Source organism: Geotrypetes seraphini, chromosome 8 (assembly GCF_902459505.1).
Source record: "Geotrypetes seraphini chromosome 8, aGeoSer1.1, whole genome shotgun sequence".
NCBI classification, from domain to species: Eukaryota; Metazoa; Chordata; class Amphibia; order Gymnophiona; family Dermophiidae; genus Geotrypetes; species Geotrypetes seraphini.
In genome coordinates this window covers 27739037-27761731 of record NC_047091.1, presented here as the reverse complement: position 1 = coordinate 27761731, position 22695 = coordinate 27739037, and the positions used below count along the sequence as shown (strand labels likewise).

At 42.6% G+C, this 22695-nt stretch overlaps 1 protein-coding gene across 1 annotated transcript in view; it reads right to left on the bottom strand.

Moving 5' to 3' along the window:
• The window catches only part of PITHD1 (PITH domain containing 1), a 30508-nt gene that overhangs the window by 7123 nt on the left and 690 nt on the right, over positions 1-22695 (bottom strand). Inside the window, exons 2-5 of the mRNA XM_033954181.1 lie at positions 16741-16784; positions 16578-16655; positions 6950-7054; positions 831-939 (exon numbers count right to left, since the gene is read on the bottom strand). Of these exons, the coding sequence (XP_033810072.1) occupies positions 831-939; positions 6950-7054; positions 16578-16655; positions 16741-16784 (336 nt within the window). The remainder of the gene's footprint in view (positions 1-830; positions 940-6949; positions 7055-16577; positions 16656-16740; positions 16785-22695) is intronic.

Genomic DNA, 22695 nt, shown 5'->3' with positions numbered 1-22695 from the left:
TCCTCATACTTACAAATATTTAGGCTCTTAAGATGCGCCATTCTGTCAATTTATCTTGCTACAAAAAGTGAGAGCTGCTAGCCCACCCCAACCACCACACCACCTGATATGCTTCAACAAATCTTTAGACTAGGGGTCATTGAAAAAGACCAGAGTCTTCATCTGAACCATAACCAGAAACGGTTAAAGGGATGGAACAGAATTCTTCATGCTGCACGTCTGTCATTTGGCAGTTTCCACAATTATTAAACAAGAAAAGTGTGTGGGACAGAAAAACTGTCAAATGTTTCCCTGGTATTAAAAACAAAAAAAGGCAAATTAAAGGTTTGTTAGTAACTGAAACTCAGCAACTGAGGATCTAAAAATTGTGGAGTTTAATTCAGTGAAATAAAATTCTATGCATCACTTTCTGCATGTGGCATAAGTCAAAAGACCCAACAAGGCATTACTATCAGGATTACACAGACAGACATGACTTCATGTTTCAACTTCCTCTTCTACACATTGCCTTTGCTATCAAGAGATACTGAAAAGTTCTCAGCCCAACCAGGAAGAGAATGATGTGGAGCCATGAATCTTTACAAGTTCCACATTTTTTGTTTCAATGATATGAAATGAAATCTGGTTGCCTCTTTAATAAAAATGATATTCAAAAAAAGAAATGAAAAGTGTCAAGAAAAGTGTGGAATAACTTGTAAGTTTCATGGCTTCACATCATTCTCTTCTTGGTTGGGCTGAGAACTTTTCAGCAGCCCCTCATATACAGTTTTAATTGGATATATAGTTCTCTACATTCCTACTATGTGATGTAGTTTGTCATGACAGCTTACCTCTGTCCATTCTCCCCGCAGGCCTATGTAATAAATTTTAGTTTTTTCAGCTCCAAAATTTTTAGATATATGAATAGAGAGATGGTATACATTTGAAAACCGAGCAATTCTGAAAAACAAAAATTAAATAAAGTCTGATTCCATCTAGATCAGAGTTCAGAGTAATGTACAAAATTTTCCATTTGAACAGTAACTCAAAAGAAACTTTTGCTGCAAATCATGTCTGTTTCACCTCTACTTGCTCTTGAACACTTATATAAAAGTCTTCCAGTTTCACATCACCAAAACGGTACAGAACAGTGTACCAACAACTGTTGTACAACATATCATCTAGGGCCCTGTTCTTCAACCGCTGGTCCGTGGACTGGTGCCGGTCCGCAAGAAATTTCTGCCGGTCCATGCAGGGCCGGCGAGATCGATGAGATATTTCCAGCTGGTCCGCGCCAGGCCGGAGAGATCATGGGGAGCCTCCGACGGTGGCTTTCTCCCCTCTCAGCAGCTCTCCTTACTTACCAGCGCAGCAATTCAAGAAGGCAGCTGTGGGGCTTTTGCTGAGTCACGGCTGCCTCTGATGATGTACCTTCCTCTTTCCTCAGAGGCGGCGCAACCCAACAAAGGACCAGAGGCTGCCTTCCTGAATCACTGCACTGGCAAGTAAGGAGAGCTGCTGGGAGGGGAGAAAGCCACTGTTGGAGGCTGGGAAGCTGCTGGGCAAGGAAAAAAATAAGGGACAGCTGCTACTGGATCTGGAGGGAAGGATAAAGAGAAATGCTGCTGGGAGGGGAGGGGAGGAGGGAAAGGAGTCTGGGAAGCTGTTGGGAAAGGGAAAAAAAGGGACAGCTGCTACTGGGAGGGGAGGAGGGAAAGGAGTCTGGGAAGCTGCTGGACAAGGGAAAAAAGGGACAGCTACTACTGGGAGGGGAGGAGGGAAAGGAGTCTGGGAAGCTGCTGGACAAGGGAAAAAAGGGACAGCTGCTACTGGACCTGGAGGGAAGGAGAAGGAGAGATGCTGCTGGGAGGGTAGGAGGGAAAGGAGTCTGGGAAGCTGCTGGACAAGGGAATAAAGGGACAGCTGCTACTGGACCTAGAGGGAAGGAGAAGGAGAGATGCTGCTGGAAGGGGAGGAGGGAAAGGTGTCTGGAAAGCTGCTGGACAAGGGAAAAAAGGGACAGCTGCTACTGGACCTGGAGGGAAGGAGAAGGAGAGATGCTGTTGGGAGGGGAGGAAGGGAAGAGAATTACTGCTGGATAGGAGGAAGAGGGAAGGGAGAAGGAAAAAAGGAAGGAAACAGCTAGCAGGGTGATTAGAGGAGGGGAAGAGGAGATAGAGATATGAGAAAGTAGAGAGATTGATGATGGGAAGGGGTCAGCAGAGAAATAAGCAGATGCTAGATCTGCTGTAGGAGAGATAAAAATGAAGAAAGCAGTGAAGCTGGAATAAATGATGTAAAAAGGAGAGGAGGCACAGGCTGGATGGAAAGGGGAGAGGGGCATAGAAAGAAGTCAGATACATATGGAAGGGGGAGAAGGCAAACAGTGGAGGAAGGGGCAGATGCTGGATTGAAGAGACAGGGCAGATGCTGGAAGGAAAAGAGTGAAAAGAAGATGAAAGCAGAAATCAGAGAAAACAAAAAGGTAGAAAAAAATAATTTTATTTCTATTTTGTCATTAGAATATATCAGATTTGAAATATATATCCTGCTAGAGATATAACTGGGGACTGCAAAGCCCAGGGCTCTCTCTGACCAGGGGGCACTCTCCTAACACTATTCCTGTCATGTGTAACTATGGTATTCTGTTAGCATGATATTTCTGTATAGCATTCTGCAATAATTTGGCTTATTCAGTTTTCTTGATAGTAGAGGGGATATATATGAAGGGGAGGGGAGACAGGGGTTTTGTTGGTCCTTGCTCTGTATATTTGTATTTATAAAATGACAATTGTACAGAATATTGTTTCTTTTTATGCTTTAATAAAATATGTTCAATGTAAAATCATAACTGTGGCTTGTGCAGATGGGATCAGATGGTTTGTGGGGACCGAGCTCGCAGAAATGGTTTTTTAAAATTTCAGTCTTAGTAGTTTGCCGGTCCACAAAATAATTATTTTATTTCTGCGGTCCACGGGTGTAAAAAGGTTGAGGAACACTGATCTAGGGTAAAAACCTCTTACATTTGGACAAGAAAACTAGGTGGTGCTGGCACATGGAAAACTTGTGTTTTGCTTCCCAGATCACATCTTTGCATCAGTATCTTTGAGAGCAGAAGTGTGCTATGTTTTGCACAATGGGTGCATAAACTTTTATAGGAGTATAAATATGGCTCCAATCTTTGACTGCAAGAGTATTCAAAAGGAAATATCACCCCAAATATGCAATCACAATCGACTTCAACTCTAAGAAATCATTTTACTTTTTTCAGGATCTTCAGAGTTGAGCGCAGCAATCTATCATATTGTCTTAAGAGAGCTGCTCAGATTGTCATCGATCCTTTATATTGTATTTTTTCCTCTTTGCTTTTGGTGGAGACAAACTTGATAGGAGAATAAAATGTTAAAAACTGATGTTTCTTAGGATAAAACACTGGGAATAAACACAGACTAAGTGTAGTAATTTTGCTTATTCTCTGCACCTAGGGGACAGCCTCGACATAGCCGAGGAGGCGAAACATATCGACAGAACCTTAATATAATAAGAAAAGTGCCTTGTTTGAGCATTTTAAATAACTTAAATGATATTTGGGGCAATAGTGTCTGAAGATCTAAAAGTGAAGAAACAGTGTGACAAGGCGGTGGCTGTTGCCAGAAGGATGCTAGGCTGTGACCAATAGAAGTAAGTAGATGTTGATGCCCCACTTGGAGTATTGTGTTCAATTTTGGAGACGTATCTGGCGAAGCGGTCCAGTGGAAGGCAATGAAAATGGCAGGAGGTTTGTGCCAGAAGACGTACAAGGAGAGACTGGAAGCCCTGAATACGGAGCCAGGTCAGGTTTTTAGGATATCCACAATATGTATGAGATGGATTTGCATGCACTGCCTCCTTGAGATGCAAATCTATCTCATGCATATTTATTGTGGATATCCTGAAAACCTGACTTGGTTCTGGCGGACCGGAATTGCCTACCCCTGCCCTAGAGGAAAGGAGGGACAAGGGAGATACGACCCTGGGAAGGAAACTGAAGCTGAGGACAAGGAAGGTAGCTTTTTCTGAGATCCTGCCAGTACTGAGGGCGGATGCGAGAAGGCAGACCGAGCTGCAAACAATAAACAGATGACTGAGGAGATGGTGCGAAGAGGAAGGTTTCCACTTTGTAAGGAACTGGACCACTTTTTGGGGAAAGAACAAGCTCTTCAGGAGGGATGGACTGCACCTGAGCACGGCAGGAATAAGAATGCTGGCAACGTCAAGAATGAAATAGACAAGGATTTAAACTGAGGAGAAGGGGAAAGCCGACAGACGATCTAACAACGACGCTTCGGACAAGAGTATCAAATGAAGATACTGAACGGGGGAAAAGTAGAGAGAGACTTAAGGACGAGCAGGAAAAATATGAAAAAGAACTAAAGGATGAAATACAGGGGTACTAGGAACAAATGAAACTAGAGAGCAAAAAGAAGAACGAACAGCAGGAGATAGAGGGACATGTGAAATTGGGGAAGCAGGCTGAGGATGGGGAAGGCATGCCGCAGAAGGAGGAAGAACAAAGTGAACCTCAGGAGCCAACAGCCCATAAGGGGGTCAGAGGGAACACCAAACCACGAGAAAAACCAGCAGGGAAAGCAAACAACCGGGACCTGAATTGCTTATACACAAATGCAAGGAGTCTAAGAACCAAAATGGGAGAGCTAGAAGTCATAGCCAACAAAGAGGACCTAGACATAATTGGAGTCACAGAAACATGGGACAACAAATGGGATGTGGTCTGAGGACAACAAATGGGATGTGGTCCTACCAGGGTACAAACTCTACAGGAGAGACAGGACGTACAAGAAGGGTGGAGGAATAGCGCTATACATAAGGGACTCCATTCACTCGACCAGGATGGAAACAGCAATAAGGGCGGACGGTTTGGAATCACTATGGGTTAAGTTACCAGGAAGAAATGGGGCTGACATAAAACTGGGACTATACTATCGCCCACCAGGACAACTGGAAGCCGAAGACCAGGACCTGGAAGCTGAATTGAGGCAGCAATACAAAAGCGGAAGGGTGGTGGTGATGGGGGGATTTCAACTACCCTGGGATAGACTGGAGCATTGGACACTCCAACTGCACGAGGGAAACAAAATTTCTGGAGGCTGTGAGGGACTGTTTCATGGAACAGATGGTCATGGAACCGACGCGAGGAGATGCCACTCTCCACCTAATCCTCAACAGACTAGGGGGACTCGCAAAGGAGGTGGTAGTAATAGGGGGAAATAGTGATCACAACATGATCCAGTGCAAATTAGAAGTAAGAACATCAAAGGTAAAGAGAACCACGATGACAGCTCTCAATTTCAGAAAAGGGAATGACGACGCTATGAGGGAAAGAAATTCAGAAGCGGCTCAGGGAAGCTGGAGACCATTGAGAAGGCCTGGTCCATACTCAAGGACACGGTGCACAAGGCACAAAACCTGTACGTCCCCAGGTTTAGGAAACGGTGCAAAAAGAATCAAACAATAAACCCGATGTGGATAACAGATGCAGTGAAAAAGGCGATAGGGGACAAGAAAATATCGTTCAGAAAATGGAAGAAGGACCAGACTGAAGACAACCAGAAGGAACACAAAAAACACCAAAGGGAATGTCACCGAGTGGTTAGGGAAGCAAAAAGAGAATATGAAGAGAGGCTGGCGAGGGAAGCGAGAAACTTCAAGCCGTTCTTCAGGTACGTAAAGGGAAAGAAACAGGCAAGGGAGGAAGTGGGACCGTTGGATGATGGAGACAGAAAGGGAGTGATAAAGGAGGAAAAAGAGGTAGCCGACAGGTTAAACAAGTTCTTCTCGTCGGTTTTCACGAGCGAGGACACATCCAATGTTCCGGAGCCCGAGGAGATCATAAGTGGGGATCAAGATGAAAAACTGGAGCAAATAGAGGTAAGCCAAGAGGATGTCCTCTGACAGATAGACAGATTGAAGAGCAACAAATCACCAGGCCCGGACGGAATCCACCCAAGGGTATTAAAAGAACTGAGAAACGAAATAGCGGAAACACTCCAGCAAATATATAACCTATCCTTAAAAACTGGCGAGATCCCGGAGGACTGGAAAATAGCAAATGTCACGCCTGTCTTCAAGAAGGGATCGAGGGGTGACCCAGGAAACTACAGGTCGGTGAGCTTGACCTCGGTTCCGGGAAAGATGATGGAAGCACTGGTTAAGGACAGCATCTGCGAGCACATAGAAAACAATGGACAGCTGAGGGCGAGCCAGCATGGCTTCTGACCTTGAATAAGTCACTTAACCCTTCAATGCCTCAGAGTGAGCTGTCTAGAGACAGGAAACCCCTCCAAAAAACCTACTGTACTTGAATGTACCCTGTTTCAATAGCATTCAGGAAATATGTAAGAAATAATAATAATATATTTTTGTATACCGCCACTCCACATAGTTCTAGGCAGTTCACATATAGAAGAACTGTACATAAGTTAGTTTGCTGCAAGGGAGCATAAGAAGCAGCTCTTTATTTGCCGAAAGTATAGATCAAGGAAATATTCAAATGCCAGTCAGAGCTTCTTTGAATGCAAGCCCTGGTGTTTGAAGTTAAAGCTGGATATTCAGCAACACAATAATTGGGAATAGAAACATGATGGCAGAAAAAGGCCAAATGGCTCATCCAGTCTGCCCATCCTCAGTAACCATTATCTCTTCCTCTCTCTAAGAGATCCCACATGCCTATCCCACACTTTCTTGAATGGTGCTGACCATTAGAAATATGCATATTCACCACCATTTTCTAGGCAGCTTATTCTCTTTTCTTACTTATGTGCATAGTTAGCCAATACCAGCACTGAATATCCTTGGCCCCTAGATAAATCTCAGGGTCTTCTCCATGAGAATCAACTTCATTCCCAGTTTTCAGTCCCTTCATACTTTGTAAGATTAAAAGCCTCATCCAGAACAACCACCACTCCCATACTTTGTAGGATACTCCAGTTCACCATGGATGTCTCTATTCAGACTGAACACCTGATCAGCCTCCCGAATTGTGTCATCAAAGCACATATGGTTCATATTCTTGTACCTAAAAAAGAAGAAGGGAATGTCAGGCAACATAAACTGAAGCCTGATCCATCATACAATCCCACACTTCATATTCCAAATAGACTGCTCAGCTTTAGATCCTCTATGGTAATAGCAAAAGTTAGTTGCATTTAACAAAAATGATAGCTTTGTTTAGTTTTTTATATCTAATATAATAAAACGCTAGCCGCGCATTGTCACTCCATCTGTGTGTTCTGTTTTCCGTGCGCTGTAGGGCACTGCAGGTAGGAGTGTGCATGCGCACGAAGCTCTCTCTCCCTCCCCCCCGAGGCGGCAATCGGTGGCTGCAGATCGTGGCGGCCGAGCCCGGACAGCATTTAAAAATAAAACAGGCAAGTTTTTAAAGTCCTGAAAAGCCGTCGGCTGTGAAGTATGCAGGCAACATACTTCACGGCTGATGGCTTTTCAAACCCCCCCCAACACCGCCACCACTGTACCTTTTAAAAACCTCCACCCCCCACCCCAGCTTTGTGGTTAAGGCCTGGCTTCTTCAGGCAGCAGCAGCGTTTAAAATTCGCTGCTGTTGCCGGCTTCAGGCCTTCCTCTCTGGCGGGTCCTGCCGACTTCATGTTTTCATGAAGATAGGACCCGCCAGAGAGGAAGACCTGAAGCCGGCATCAGCAATTAATTATAAATGCTGCTGCTGCCGCCCGATGAAGTTGAAGGAGGAAAGGCAGCAGAGGGGGAGAGAATGGTATGGCATGGAGGTAAAGAGGAAGGTATGGGGGGGAGGAAAATGCTGCACAGGGAAGTGGGGTGGGAGGGAAATGCTGCAGCACAGGGAAATGGAGGGGCAGAAAAAGGAAGGGAGGCGTACTGCTGGGCAGGGGGAGCAGGAAAAAGGGGTTGACGGACAGGGGAAGAGGTGCTGATGGACAGGGGGGGCAGAAAAATGAAAGCAGGTCTACTGCTGGAAGGAGGTGATGATGGACAAGAGGAGGTAAAACAAAGGGAGAAGTGCTGCTGCTGGATAAGGTGAGCAGTGATGGGGTGGTGGAGGACACAGGGGAGAATGGACAGGGGGAGCAGGCAAGGGGTGGTGGTGGACAGCCAAGGAAAAAAAAAAGAAAGAAAGACAGAAATACAGAAAGCGGTTAAGGAGAGAGAAAAAAAAAAATAAAGACAGACACACACATATTCTAGCACCCGTTAATATAACGGGCTATAAGACTAGTAACAAAATAAAGCCTTATGGGAAATTCCTCTTCCTCCCAATGTCCTTCCTCACTGCTCCTGACTGACAGCCTTTTTACTCTTAACATAGATAAAATCCAGCAGCAATTTTGTACTCCTTGAATGCCTTTCCAGGCTGTCGGATATAGTATATACCGTATTTTTCGCTCCATAAGATGCATCTGACCATAAGATGCACCCTAGATTTAGAGGAAAACAAAAAAAAAAAAACACACATTCTGAACCAAATTCTCCCTGCCAGACTCTGCACCCAACCCCACACTCCTTGCCAGGCTCTGCACCCTGTCCTCCCCTCTGGTGGTTTAGTGGTAGGCTGGGACAGGGCAGGCAGGCAGGGTCCCCCCACCCAATAACTCTGTATTGTAAAACTGTTAGATAATGTCCCGCATTCATTAAAATTTTTTATATTAAAAAACCCCAAAACATTTAGCAGTGCAGGTGTTTAAAGCCTGTTCTAACTTTCTTCTAGAAACTGCATAATTTAGAGTACAGGGTAATTAAGAATTAAGATGTACTGAAAAATGTGATAACCTACTGTATCTCAGACAGATCACTTGTGCTCTTTAGAGCAACATCTATCTCCATTCACCAAATCCTTTCACTTTGTCTTAATGCAAGAAGAAAATGACCGATAATCTTAAGTTAGATATTTCTGCGGGAGCACCGATCACAGCCCAGAAAAAGAACAAGAGCACATTTACCACTCCCAACAACACAAACAAACTCACTCTACAAATCAAAACTAAAGCGGTCAAAGGCAAAAGTTAATAAACAATATGCATGCTGTCAAAGTAAAGCAAAATGTAGCATGGAGCATCATTCAAGTAACGGGGGGGAGGGGGAAGAGAGGCACCAAAAGTTTTTCTTCCCCCCTTGCAACTTATCATTGTGACAGGGAAACGAGATAAGGCTTTTGCAGCACTTACATGGACGCTGCTTAGCCAGGGAGATTGGTGGGGGCGTGGCTCAGTCCCAGGTGGCTGCAGTTCACCAGCAGCTCTGTGCCAGAGCAGCCCGGGGGGGGAGGCTTAGCTGAGCAGCATTTGGACAGAGGAAGCAAAAGTTTTTCTTCCTCTCTTGCAAAGGGAGATCGGCAGGGACGTGGCTCAGTCCCAAGTAGCTGCAGTTCACCAGCAACTCGGTGCCAGAGTAGCAGGGGGGGAGGCTTAGCCGAGCAGCACTTGGAGAACTGCAATGGACAATGGCAGTAACCCAATCCTGTCAAGCAGGGCAGGCATTTTATATCCGGGGGGGAGGGGGGGGGGCGTTGTTGTATTCGCTTCATAAGACGCACCCTTATTTCCACCCACATTTTGGGGGAAAAAAGTGCATCTTATGGAGCAAAAAATATGGTAGTATTGTAAAACTAATATTGAGCAGGAGAAACAACATTTAGGGGTCCTTTTACCAAGGTGTAGGAAAAGTTGGTCTTAGCTCACAGGAAACACCCACATAAGAGTATGCTAAAGTCATTTTTTCCTCACTGCTGGAAAATGGCCAATATTCTGTTTTCTCAACTAATAGTCATGCACTAGTATAGCATTAGCACATGGCATATTAACCAAAATTAGCATGTGAGCAGTTTACCGCCATCTATTTTGTAGATAGTAAGAGCTCAAACAGCCTGCAGTAAATGTGCCGATTAGAGCAGAAACGCCCACTCTCCACTCCATTATTTTGCATGTGCTTTGTGCATGCCTGAGTGAAGCCCTTTTAAGCTTTGATAGACACATATTAGGGCTTAACACAGCTTAGTAAAAGAGTACCTCAGAGAACAGCAAATATGTTTAGAAGACTAAGGGCTCCTTTTACAAAGCTGTGCTAGTGGTTTTAGCGTGCGTGCTAGCGTTAGTTCTAGCCGCATAGCGTGGATGTAGCTAAAAACAATATTGCAGCTTTGTAAAAGGAGCTCGAAGGCCCTTTTTTACTAAGGTGCGCTAAACAAATTAGCGCACGCTAAACACTAACGCGTCCATAGACTAAAATGCACACGTTAGCATTTAGCGCACGCTAATCGGTTAGTCTACCTTAGTAAAAAAAAAATAAAAATAAGATAATAAATAAGAATTTATTTTCATATACCGCCATACCATATAGTTCTAGGCAGTTCATATACAGTAGAAAATTCAAACATGAGATAAAATACAATTTATTAAAAATACATTAAAATCAGCTAAAATAGCAAATATGTGAACAATATACCAATCAAAATGCTAAGACATCAGTTTACAAATTTATCAAACAAATCAGTTTCTAGCAGTTTCCTAAAGGACATACCTCAAAAGGCAGCCATTGCAACTGTCGATAAAATGGAGTAACATGGCCATATTTTTTCAGACCAAAAATAATAATAATAACAGCTTATATACCGCAATACCGTGAAGTTCTATGCGGTTTACAAAGATTAAGCAAAGGTACAAATTGATTGACTTTAAGAGGGGAGGAAGAAAGAGGGTTAATAGGACAGGAAATCAATTTTTGAGGAGAGAGTGATCAATAGAACAAATTAATCGCTATAGAGGGGAGAGAGAAGAGAGGATCAGTTGTCTAGATACTTTAGGAACAGGTGTGTTTTCAGACGTTTCCTAAATTCCTCATAAGTAGTGGGCGAAAGCAATTGTTCTAGGTCTTTACCCCATGATGCTGCTTGGTGCGAGAGAAGATGTTCATGGTGTTTTTTCAGTTTACAACCTCTCACTGCCGTGTTCTGGATAAGTCTCAATCTCTTTTGAAGCTTTTTATGAGATCCCACATATATTATATTACAATAATCCAGAACAGATAAAATGGAGGATTGTACTAATAATCTAAAAGATACACTATCAAAAAAAATTTTTATCGTCCTAAGTTTCCACAAAATTGTGTAACATTTTTTTGTCAATAGATTTGCGTGATCATCCAAAGTTAAATGGCGGTCCATTATAACACCCACGATTTTGATTGAGGCAGAAATTAAGAAAGTTTGACCATTCAATAGTAATTCCTTTTCTTTTATATTATCAGAAGGACTAGCCAAAAAAATTTTGATTTTTCCAGATTAAGTTTAAGTTTGGCCCTCATTGTCCATTGCTCAATATGAATTAATAATGAAGAAATTTGGTTTTTTTATCTCCCCTGTAAAGGATGTAACTGGAAGCATTATAGTATAGATGGGTGGTATATCTCCTCCAAGTATATTTAGTATTGCTCTGATGAAGCATTAGTTGCTCTGTCACTTTGTAGTCTCTCAATGTAGTATAAACAACGTAGGGATTTTATTGCATTGCACAAGGCTTTCATTTAGTGAAACATTATAGAGGAGGTTTTTTATGCCAGTGATTATACTAACCCCTATAAAGCCTCCTATATATCTACAATTTTTATATATTGTTGGGATGAAGGAGGAGATATGAGGCTTTTTCCTACCTCGTGATAATTTTCACAATATTAAGCCGGTGGTGCATGCTAATCCCTATCTTGTTTCTAGCTAGGGTTTGAGATACTATTTGTGAATTACTTCTTAGCATTCACATGGCGTGTGTGTTTACTGTGCTGCAAACATTTTGAGAGTGTGGTTGTTTGTGAAGCACTATAGTAATATCATCTGCATAGATAAAGAACTTAACTCTCAAACTATGCGAAAGGTTGGTTTTCTTATTTCCTTATTGTGTTTAAAGATTCTGGCTTTGTTTATTTTTGCACATTTAAAAAAAATTATTTCTTTATTGAATTTTCAATTTTCCATGATCACAACAATCATTTAGAAAATAACAGTATCAACATAACAAAAAAGAAAATATAGAATAGGTCTTAAAAGTAAAAATTGCTTCCTCTTTTTTGGAGTTATTCTGGATACGTCCGGATACATTCTAATTTTGTAATTCATAAATAATTTATCTTTATGTTTGAAAACCATTTTTTTAATAACCAGTCTCTATCCGAATCCAATGCTAATTGAACAAACAACGTGGCAGTTAGAACTGGTTCTACATCTGATCTCTCTAGTATATTTGTCAAATTTTTCACATTCCACATGCATTTAACAACTCAATCCCCCATTGCCCCAGGTACATTAGGGAAAAATGCTTGAGTACCTGAATGTAAACCACTTAGGTTATAAGTGGTATAGAAATACTAAAATAAAATGATCAATAATAAAATATAGTATTCCTAGTTTCTCCTCCATTCACTGTAAAAGTCATCACTTAGACCTAGTAACATTATCAAAGGAAGAATTCCTTGTTTCCTGCTATTTCAGTAGCAGAGGGAATATGAACGCCATCCTTGTACTCAGATCATTATCAATATCAGGTCAATCTCAATTGGCAGCTAACTAAAAAATGTAACCAGACCATTATGCAGCAGCTATTCACAAGATCTTATATTAGCAGATTTTTGGACTAAATCTGATTCAATCTCCACTATTGTGCCCATGGCTAATTTCTACAAGCAATGGAATTTAATAAGTCATATATTACTCTATGACATCGCCCCTAACTGTAAATGATTAAAATATATAATTATAAAATGGATAAGTGGTTGGATTTGAAATTGTTAACATTAAACAGCTCAGTAAGAAGACTTAAGTGAGCATGGCTTAAAAATCTGTTGAACAAAAATGTAGAAATTTAGCCCGCGACTATAAAAAGTTACCAAGGAAAAAAAAGCATATTATGCTACCCAAATTAGATCAACTGTACTAGACACAAAGTTATTGTTTAAACTGGTTACCAATTTGACAAGTGTTTCTTCAAATTGTTGCTCACAACATGAAAATCCTCCGTCCCCGAATATGCTAGCTAATTATTTTAAAACATCCATCCCAGCGACAGCAGGAACTCCTCAACGGGAGCTCTCCTGAAATGACTTTGCTTGAATCAACCAGTCATCCAGATAGGTATGAACCAGAATTCCCTCCTTGCATAAGGCCACCGCCACCACTATAATCTTGGTGAAAGTCCGCAGAGCCATGGCCAGACCAAAGGAAGCGCACCGAACTAACAGTGCTTTCCCAAAATCACAAAGCAAAAGAAATGCTGGTGAGAGGCCCAAATATGAATATGTAGGTAGGCCTCTGTCAAATCTAGAGAAGCCAGAGATTCCCCAGGCTAGACCACCAGAATGACATATCTCAGGGTCTCCATGTGAACAGGCGGAACCCGGAGCGCCATGTTGACTCCTTTTAGAAACAAAATGGGCCAAAAAGACCTCTCTTTCTTGGGCACTACAAACTAAATGGAATACTTGCTGGTGCGAAACTCCCAAGGCACTGGAACCACTGCTTTGAGGTCCAGCAACCTTTGCAGTGTCTGACGAAAAGCCCGTTTCTTTCAAGCCACCTGACAAGGAGAAGAAATGATCTGGCAAGGGCCAGGAAATCTCCAGAACATATCTGTCTTGAATCACCTCCAGGACCCACAGATCCGTTGTGATTTTGACCCACCTCTGGTAAAACTCCTGTAACCTGATGCCCACCAGCACCAGGGAAAGGGCACACAAGGGATCATTGGTCCGGGGGGGCAACAGAGGGGCCTCCAGAGGAGTCATGATCACCCCCCCACCCCCATGGGCACTCCAAAAGGACTGCATGCACTGAAAGAAATGGCCCCTGAAAGGAAAAGAAACTGCCCCCAATGGACAAACACCACGCAAACGCCCCCATGCAACTCCACCCCACAAAAGCAGGTGAGAATGGTCCTCAGGAAGATGGGGCACCTTGAGTCAGTCAAAGCCTGAACCAACTTGTCCAAATCCTCGACAAACAAGAAAAGAACCCCAAAAGGGAAATTTAGTAAGCTTAGCCTTAGACATTGCATCCGCCGACTAACCCTGGAGCCACAAGGTAAGGCGAGCAACCACTCCTAGAGCCATGGACTTGACCGAAGCCCACAGATCATAAATGGCATCTGAGAGATAAGAAGCGCCCAGCTCAATCTTAGCCACCTCCTGATCCACCAAGGACCAGTCAACCAGCTCCAAGTCAAGGACACACTCGTATCACCAAAAACAAGCCCAAGCCACTAGACCGACGTACATCGCTGCCTGGACCTCCAGGGCAGCCACATCAAAACTCTGTTTAAGAAACGACTCCAGCCAACGATCCTCAGAGTCTTGCAAGGCCGAGCCGCTCTCAAACAGCACCATATGTCAACACACTATGGCCGAGACCACAGCATCAACCACAGGAGACTTCAAGGTATCTCTATCCCCATCAGGGATGGGATATAGCCAATATATGGACTGCGCAAAATGAAAAGGCATGTACAGCGCCTTCTATTGCATGAGTACTATGTCCCAAATATCCTGATGCATAGGAAAAGAACAGGAGGCTGAACAGATCCCCCGAAGCAGGGGCTTCTTTGCGTCTTCCTCAAAATGCAAAACCGATGAAACCTGAAGAATAAGTTCCTGGAGCTCTTCCCGCTGGAAAATGTGCACCACCGACGCAACCTCGCCAGCTGGTGGCTCCGAAAAACACACTCCAGTGGCATCTGTCCCGCCAAACGGATCTTGGATATCCAACAAGTCCTCCTCAAGAGAAAACGTCTCCCCAAAGAAAAACATCCTTCTCCCACGAGACCCGCAGCCGCTTGGCTGAACACCCGGGGGGGGGGGGGAGGGATGGGTCCAGGGATGACATTGAAGGGGGCTGAACAGGGGTAGACATAGAAGGCAAAAGCCCCTCTCTCCTGAAAAGCTCCTGGGGAAGAAACAGGACACCTGGCTGCTTGCACATAAGCCTTGCACAAGGCTAAAACAAATTCTGCAAAAAAAAACAAAAAACAAAACCCCAAAATACCCTGGTGGCAAAGCAGGACTAATTGCCAAGGCAGGAGACCCATTAGAAGCACATACATAGTAAAAAAAAACAAACAAACAAACAAACCCAAAAACACACATTACAAAAACACATACATTGAAACACAGACTTGTCTTAACTGCCTTGTCCTACAAAAAAATACAAATAAAAAAACAATGTTTTTTAAGGTTAATGTAGCTAGTTAAAAAAAAAAAAGGTTTGGGCAAGTTCCTAGAGGAAAAGTCCATAGTCTGCTGTTGAGACAGACATGAGAGAAGCCACTGCTTTCCCTGGATCGGTGGCATGGAATGTTGCTACTATTTGAGTTTTTGCATGGGTGACTTGGATTGGCCTCCATGAAGACGGGATACTGGGCTAGATGGACCATTGGTCTGACCCAGTAAGGCTATTCTTATGTTCTAACCTGCTCTTGTCTATCTAAGACAGGGGGAATGTCACATGAAGCTGCAGACAAGATGGCGGAGCTTCCCAGCAAAAAACACACTGGAAAAAACAAAACAAAAAACAAGACTCCCTTGAAGGCTGCAGTGGAAAAGAGGCCTGAACAGATCCAGCCATTAAAGAAGGGAAACTGGAAGGCTGCTGCCAATTTGCGGTATATGTGCGAAGGGGAACCCTGCTTGCTGGCACCTGAAGTCAGCGAGGATTCCTCTTTGCGACAGCCGGTACATTTTGTGCACACACCAGCCGCATCAACTGCACATCTGGTACACAATGAGCACTTTTTCCCTTTAAAAGTGCTCATTGCAAAAATCACAAGAAAAAAATACAGGTGCCAGTTAACAATAAAAGTCAATTAACCTTAATTGAAGGCTTTCCTTAAGACCAGCACTGCCTCAGGACTTTTTTTTTTTTTTAACTACAACTTTAATTTATAATTGAACAGACTCCACTGGCCATCAAATCTATATGCCTTACAGGCAGTGGTGGCAAAGCTTACAGCTGAGGCACCTCTAAAGATAAAAATTTGGGGAGGTGGGGGAAATGGGGGGGAGGGATTCAACCAGTCGAGTGTGGCACCCCCAAGGTCAGACGGACTCCCGAAAGGGTCTCCCAAGCTCAATCCGGCACCACAATCGGGGACAAAAAGGCCAATTTAAATAAAATCCAACAGCTCTACACTAAACCAGGGAAAGACTGCACAGGCTTACCACTTCCACCTGCTGTCAACTGAGAGCAGACTGTTTGTACTTGAGACTGCACTATAGCTAAAAGTTTGTGTCTCAGTCTCCACCTGCTTGCTAGTTGTTGTGAGCTATTACCCATCAGTTTCTGTGCCGGTCTGGAGGGACAATAAAGAATAAACATTTTTTCAGATTCCTCCAAAGAACTAAAATCATTTGATATCCCCCAACTCCAGAGATAGGACTATTATAAGGAGCCTCATTTAGTCTTCACATAGTTTTGGAACCTGAAACAAAGTAGCACCCAAGGTCTGAATAATAGAAGTAAATAAAATTATCTGCCTTTAATGAAGGTTAAGTCCAGAATCCAATATGGTATCACTTACAGTCTCATCTCAGATGGGTGAGAGCAATCATCATCCCCCATAAGGATTATTCCTTTTAGCTTCACATTACCTGTAAAGCTAATAAAAAAAGCATGATGAGAAGAAACCAGAAGGCAGAGTACCAGTAATATCTTAATAATGTTAATCCATTTGAAATACTTACGGAATATTAAACAAAAGCTCCTCATCATCATCACTCTCCACAAACTGAAATAAAAAACATGCCATCAAAAACAAATATTTTCTAGAAAAGCTATTGAGTTTGTTATGTTCTTTCCTATCATACTTAGGGTCATTTCATAAATAATGCACACTATTTTTTTTAATTTACATGTTATTTTTTTTTTCAAGCATTTCTTTACAATTCTTCAATATAGTCTCCCTGCTTTGCAATGACCGAGTCCCAGCCGTATTCGTGTAGTTTTTCAATGACAAGTGGAGAGCTCCTTCTTCCCCATCACCAAAAAAAATTTCAATGAGCTCAACCAAAAGTCAAACAAATAATGATTTTTGCTTATGATCATGAAGGCATCATCATCACAGACAAATTTCCATGTGGAAGAAGTGTCACAGCAGTGTATTATCGTGATTTTTTGCAAAAAATGCACAAAACCTGACCTCAGATGCTCTTGGCTGGGCCACTTATTCTTCACGACAATGCTCGCCGGCACATAGGGAATGTCATTGAAAAACTACTTAAATACAGCTGGGAGGCGTTACCTCATGCTCCCTACAGGCCGCACATGAGACTACCAGATTTCAACTTTTTTCCAAAGTTGAAACAACCTATGTGTGGACATCGTTTTGCATCTCTGGAAGAGCTTTCTTCCGCCAGTACCCGAGCCATTCGGCAACTAACTAAAACGGTGTCTTGGATGGAATAATGAAGCTTCCCAGACGTTGGGACTCGGTCATTGCAAAGAAAGGAAACTATATTGAAGGACTGTAAAGAAATACTTGAAAAACAAACAAACGTACATTTTTTAAAGTAGTGTGCGTTATTTATGAAATGACCCTCATAACTGGCATTCACTTCCTTTCTGTTTAGGCTGTAAACCACTTAGGTCTGTCTCATACAGCAACAGGCCAAATTTTTCCTTTTTAAGAAAAGCAGTCTGGAACTGAAAGAGAAGGGGGGGAAGTGAGGGTGGTCAAGCTGGCCAAATCTACAGCATTGGTACAAGTCCTGTTCAAGCAATAGTGGGGTTTGAAAGTGTGGACAGATGTTTGTCAGAGTTCTACAAGACCAATTTTCAGTGGGCTACCAACACAATCATTATTAGCTGCAACATAACCTTCTAGAGCCAGCCCAGCCTGGGCATAAATGAAGGAAATACAATCTGATAGCCAAGTTGGATAATGTGCTTTTACCAAAGACAGGCCCCATCCTATTTGGGTAAAAAGCTGGGTGGACTTTCTATGGGGTTGAGTCTACTCCAGAGAAAACCCCCCAAAGCTTTCCACAGTATGCAGTGAACTTTTACCTTTGCGAAAATGAGGCTTAGGAAAAAAACTGGAAAGACAATTGCCTGGTTATGGAATTCCGACGCTAGCTTAGGAAATAATGAGTGTGCAGAATCACTATTATTTAAAAAATGTGTTAAGGTAAAGGATGCAGGGACTTTAGATCTTTTAATTTATTTCAGTCCTTGTATTAATACCTTTTGGAAATCAATTTGGCCCCAAATTAATTTGTTATTAGAAAACTTTGTTGCCTTGTCATATGACACAATTTTATTTGGTACTTCAATGAGGTTTAAAAGTCAAATTTCAATATCTAACAATAAATTATTATTAATATTGACAGGAGTTGGCATTCAACACATCACTAGAAATTGGAAAGATTATACAAGACTTAACTATACCTTTTGGTGGAATTCAGTATGTTATACATAGAAAATGGAAAGAGTTCTTGCTTTACAGAATGGGAATTATGATAGGTTTAGAAAGATATGGGGGCCACTGATTGAATATTCAAATGATTAGACACCTTTAAATGTTTGAAATTTTATAATAAGAAGGGATACAATACATATATGAATGAATTTTATTGATATAGGGAGGGCTGGGAGGATGGGATGGGGGTAATTTAAAGTATTTAAGATTTATGGTTAAGAATGTACAAGTGATTTTGTATATTATAAGATATCATATTGAATACTTGTTAATTGAAGTGAAAATGAATAAAGAATTTAAAAAAAAAAATGTGTTAAGGTGGATCAGCCACTAGGTTCTGGAGCTCACTAACTCGGCAGACTGTATACCCCACCATGAAACTAAGATCTTCCAGGTCTAGTACTTCAAGAGGCAGTACCTACTGGTGCAAAACAAGCTGTCATCAGCTAGGTCAGTACAAGGTTGAAGTCACACAACCCTGTGGAAGGCTTCTGAAGAAGCAAGCCCTACATGAAGTGAAAAGCTAAAAAGCTGTGCAGAGACTGCTTTACCTTCTTCCTGGTAAGATCTAACTGCACTCAGGTTCATCATGAGGTTCCCAGCAGTGCAGTGACTCAGACTCAAAAAATAACTCAGGTGGTAAAGTCTGGGTTTCTGCCTCCCTCACACCACTGACTGCAGATCAGGCCTTCTGAGACATTGAGACTATGAGCATTCTTAATGTATCAGCGAACCTCCTTCCCCTAAAAAACTAGGGATGGACACCAGTATGGCTCTATCCCCCTCCACACCTCAGTGTTGGGGTGTCTCTTTCAGGCAGTGCATAAGTCTCCAGTATTGGATAGATGGTATCTGCCCTCAAAGTTGCAGCACTGCATTGAGCAAAGAAGTGCTCCATCCAGTCCCTGATTTTCTGCATGAGCTGCTCCTTAAAGGCTGCCACTAACAAAGATCATAATAATAGTGACCACATCCTCATCACTATGGTCTTGGGTCCACTATGCAACTGTAAGGAGAACAAGTACTTATTGCATCAAAGGTGCTTCGAGTACACGAGCAATCTTCAATGGGCAGCTATGCTGAGACATCGCTTACTCTAATTTCCTGCACTACAGTTGCCCTGCAGCTGAAGCCAATAGAGATATAAGATCCCATCCGTTCAGCTTCCAGAGAGATTGTACAAAAACAATCATTATGATATTTGGGGATCAATTTAACAAAATATATAGATTTGCTATATGCTGCCAACTATCCCCCACTTTTGAAAGTGATTTGGCAGGATATTGAAAGATGGAAACATTTAAACATCTCTTGGCTGGGCAGAGTACAAACAATAAAGATGGTGGTGCTTCCGAGGTTGTTATATCTTTTTTCATCCTTACCCAAAAAATTCTTCCTACAGTTAGAGCGGAAGACATTTGCTTTTATTTGGCACCATAAGACTCCGAGAGTTTCCCGAGCTATGATGTATCAACCTAGAAAACTGGGAGGATTGGCAGTACCACAATTTCAATATTATTATCAAGCTGCCCAATTATGATTTTTAGTTAACTGGAAATGGGATAGTAGAAAATCTTGGGTATGTATGGAACAGGTGATATTGGGAGCGCCCCCACTGTGGACGATACCTTGGCTCCAACTTTAACAACTTTCTGTAATAGCTAAGAATTCTAACTCTGTAATACGACATACTCTTGATTTGTGGATTCAGATACACTGAACAGTCCCAGCCGCTAAAACAGGCAAGTCGGCATCAGCTGTCAAAAAATCAGCTGAGAGGGAATCCTTTGCAACCCGATCGCTGGTTCGGGGAATCCCTCCGTGGGCAGTTGGGGAAGACCGGGCATCCCCACTGCTCCCAGCCAACTCGCGAGGCACCATCGGCGGGGAGCTCTGGGCCTGCAGCCGCTGCCGATGGAGCTCTACCACCTCACCGGCCTAAACCGCCGAGTTCAGGCCAGCCGCGAGTGCCTCGCAGCTGGACCAAATTGTGTCACACTCCCCCGAAGAAGAGCACAATTGCTCCATATGCAACCTAGCTAGAAACAGTGCTGGTTAGATGAAAAAATACAGTAAAATACAGTTATCTTAAAGGGAAACAACCCTCCAGACCAGCACTACCTCAGCATTTGTGTTTTTTTTTGTTTAAGTTTTGGTTTGTTTTTTTACAGAACAGACTTCACAGGCTCTCGAAGCAAAATATGCCTTGCTTGATTTAGGGGGCAAGGCTTACTGCTGAGACTCCTCTAAAAAAAATATGGGGAGGTGGAGGAAGTGGGGGGAGGGACCCCGCTCAAGACCCGCCAGGTTTGACACCCCCGAGGTTGGACAGACCCCCAAACAGGGCCCGCCCAAGCTCTGTCCGGCCAAAAACAGGGACTAGAAACCCCCTAAACAAATTCTAACAGCCCTATTAAGGGAGATGGGTACAGATCACTCAACACCTGCTGGAGACTGAAAGAAGACTGATGAGAATAGAGAAGGGGATATCTTATGTACTATCTCACAGTTTTGTTTTCGGTCTCCACCTGCTGGTCATGATTGGATATACTGTATACCCATTCGTAAACATTAACCTCTACTGGTCTGGAGAGTGCTAAAGAAAAATATTTTATGGGGGCAGCTATTATATATATGCCCAATTTTACTACAGGAGAAGTTGATGTGGCCTTTCACGTTTGGGGAAAGAAAGGTCTTAAAATATTAGATCAATTGTTGGAAGACAGGAAAATTGTTCCCTTTGAATTACTGAAAGAAGAATATGTACCAAATGACTTATTCTATTACAGACAAGTTGAAAGTTTTATTAGAAAAGTGGTTCTAAAAGAATCAGTTGTTGTTCAATACTGGGATTTGGGGAAGGCCATGTTACAAGACAGTGGGAGAGGAAGTATCACTAGATTATATAATGCACAATTGGAGCATCTTCATCCCCCCTTGAACTATAGACGCTGCTGGGAAAAGATCATAGGTAAAACTTATTTGGATAAGGAATGATTAAAAATATTACACTCTTTTATATGGAACTATAGACAGTAATATGATAGAGAATGGATATAAAATGTTTTTTTGCTGGTATTATACACCAGTACGATTGCGAGCTATGTATGGGAATGGATCGGATAAATGTTGGAGAGGTTGTGTAGAAATAGGTACTTTCGAACATATTTGGTGGTATTGCATTAAAGCACAGACCCACTACTTATAAGGAATTCAGAAAACGTCTAAAAACTCACCTGTTCCTAAAGTATCTAGACAACTGACCCACTCATCTTCTTTCTCCTCCATAGTGATTCCTCTGTCCTATTAATCTCTTTCTCCTCAACAACGCATTTCCGGTCCTATTAACTCTCCTCTTCCCCCTCTTAAATTCAATCAATTTGTACCTCGCTTAGAACTTAACGGTATTGTAGTATATAAACTGTTATTATTATTACTAGTCTTTAAACCCGTTACATTAATGGGTGCTAGAATAGATGTGTGTGTCTGTCTTTCTCTCTCCTTGGCCGCTTTCTGTCTGTCTTTCTTTCTGTCTGTCTCTTTCCTCGACTGTCCACTACCACCCCTTCCCTGCTTCCCCTGTCCAGCAGCAGCTCTTCTCTCCCTTCCTTTCACCCCCCCCCCAATCTAGCAGAACCTCTTCCCTGCTCCTCCTCCACTTCCCTGAGCATTTCAGAATGTTTACCAGCATGGGACACCTCACATCACCCTCAAGCCGTTCCTCTAGGCGCCAGCTATCAGCAGTGAAACTGCCACCGCCGCTCAAATGCCTGCACCTCCGATAGCCGTCGTAAGCCGCTGCACGCCGTAAATAGAATATGGCCACGAAAGGACACAGCATGCTGTCACGGATCACAAAACCCTGTGCGCATGCGCGTTTAGGGTTTTATTATAGAGGATTATTACACTGAGCTAATGAAAAGCCAAACACAAAGAAATAAAACTTGGAAAACTCATTACTGTAGAAATCTGAAGAAGCTACAGGGCACCTCATGAAAGACAGCAGTGCAATGAGGACAAGAAACACCAGCTGTTGCAGAAGCTCTGGCTGATCTGTCTCATGAGGAGAGTCATAGTTACAAGTTTAAGTAGGTCATTGAGATCTAGAGACAGTCACAGAAGATGACAATTTAGATTTAATGGGGGTCATATTATACATGTGGCAGTGGAGAATATGGCTGGAATACAGTTCTCAAGCTATATGCTATGCCAGAAAGACAAC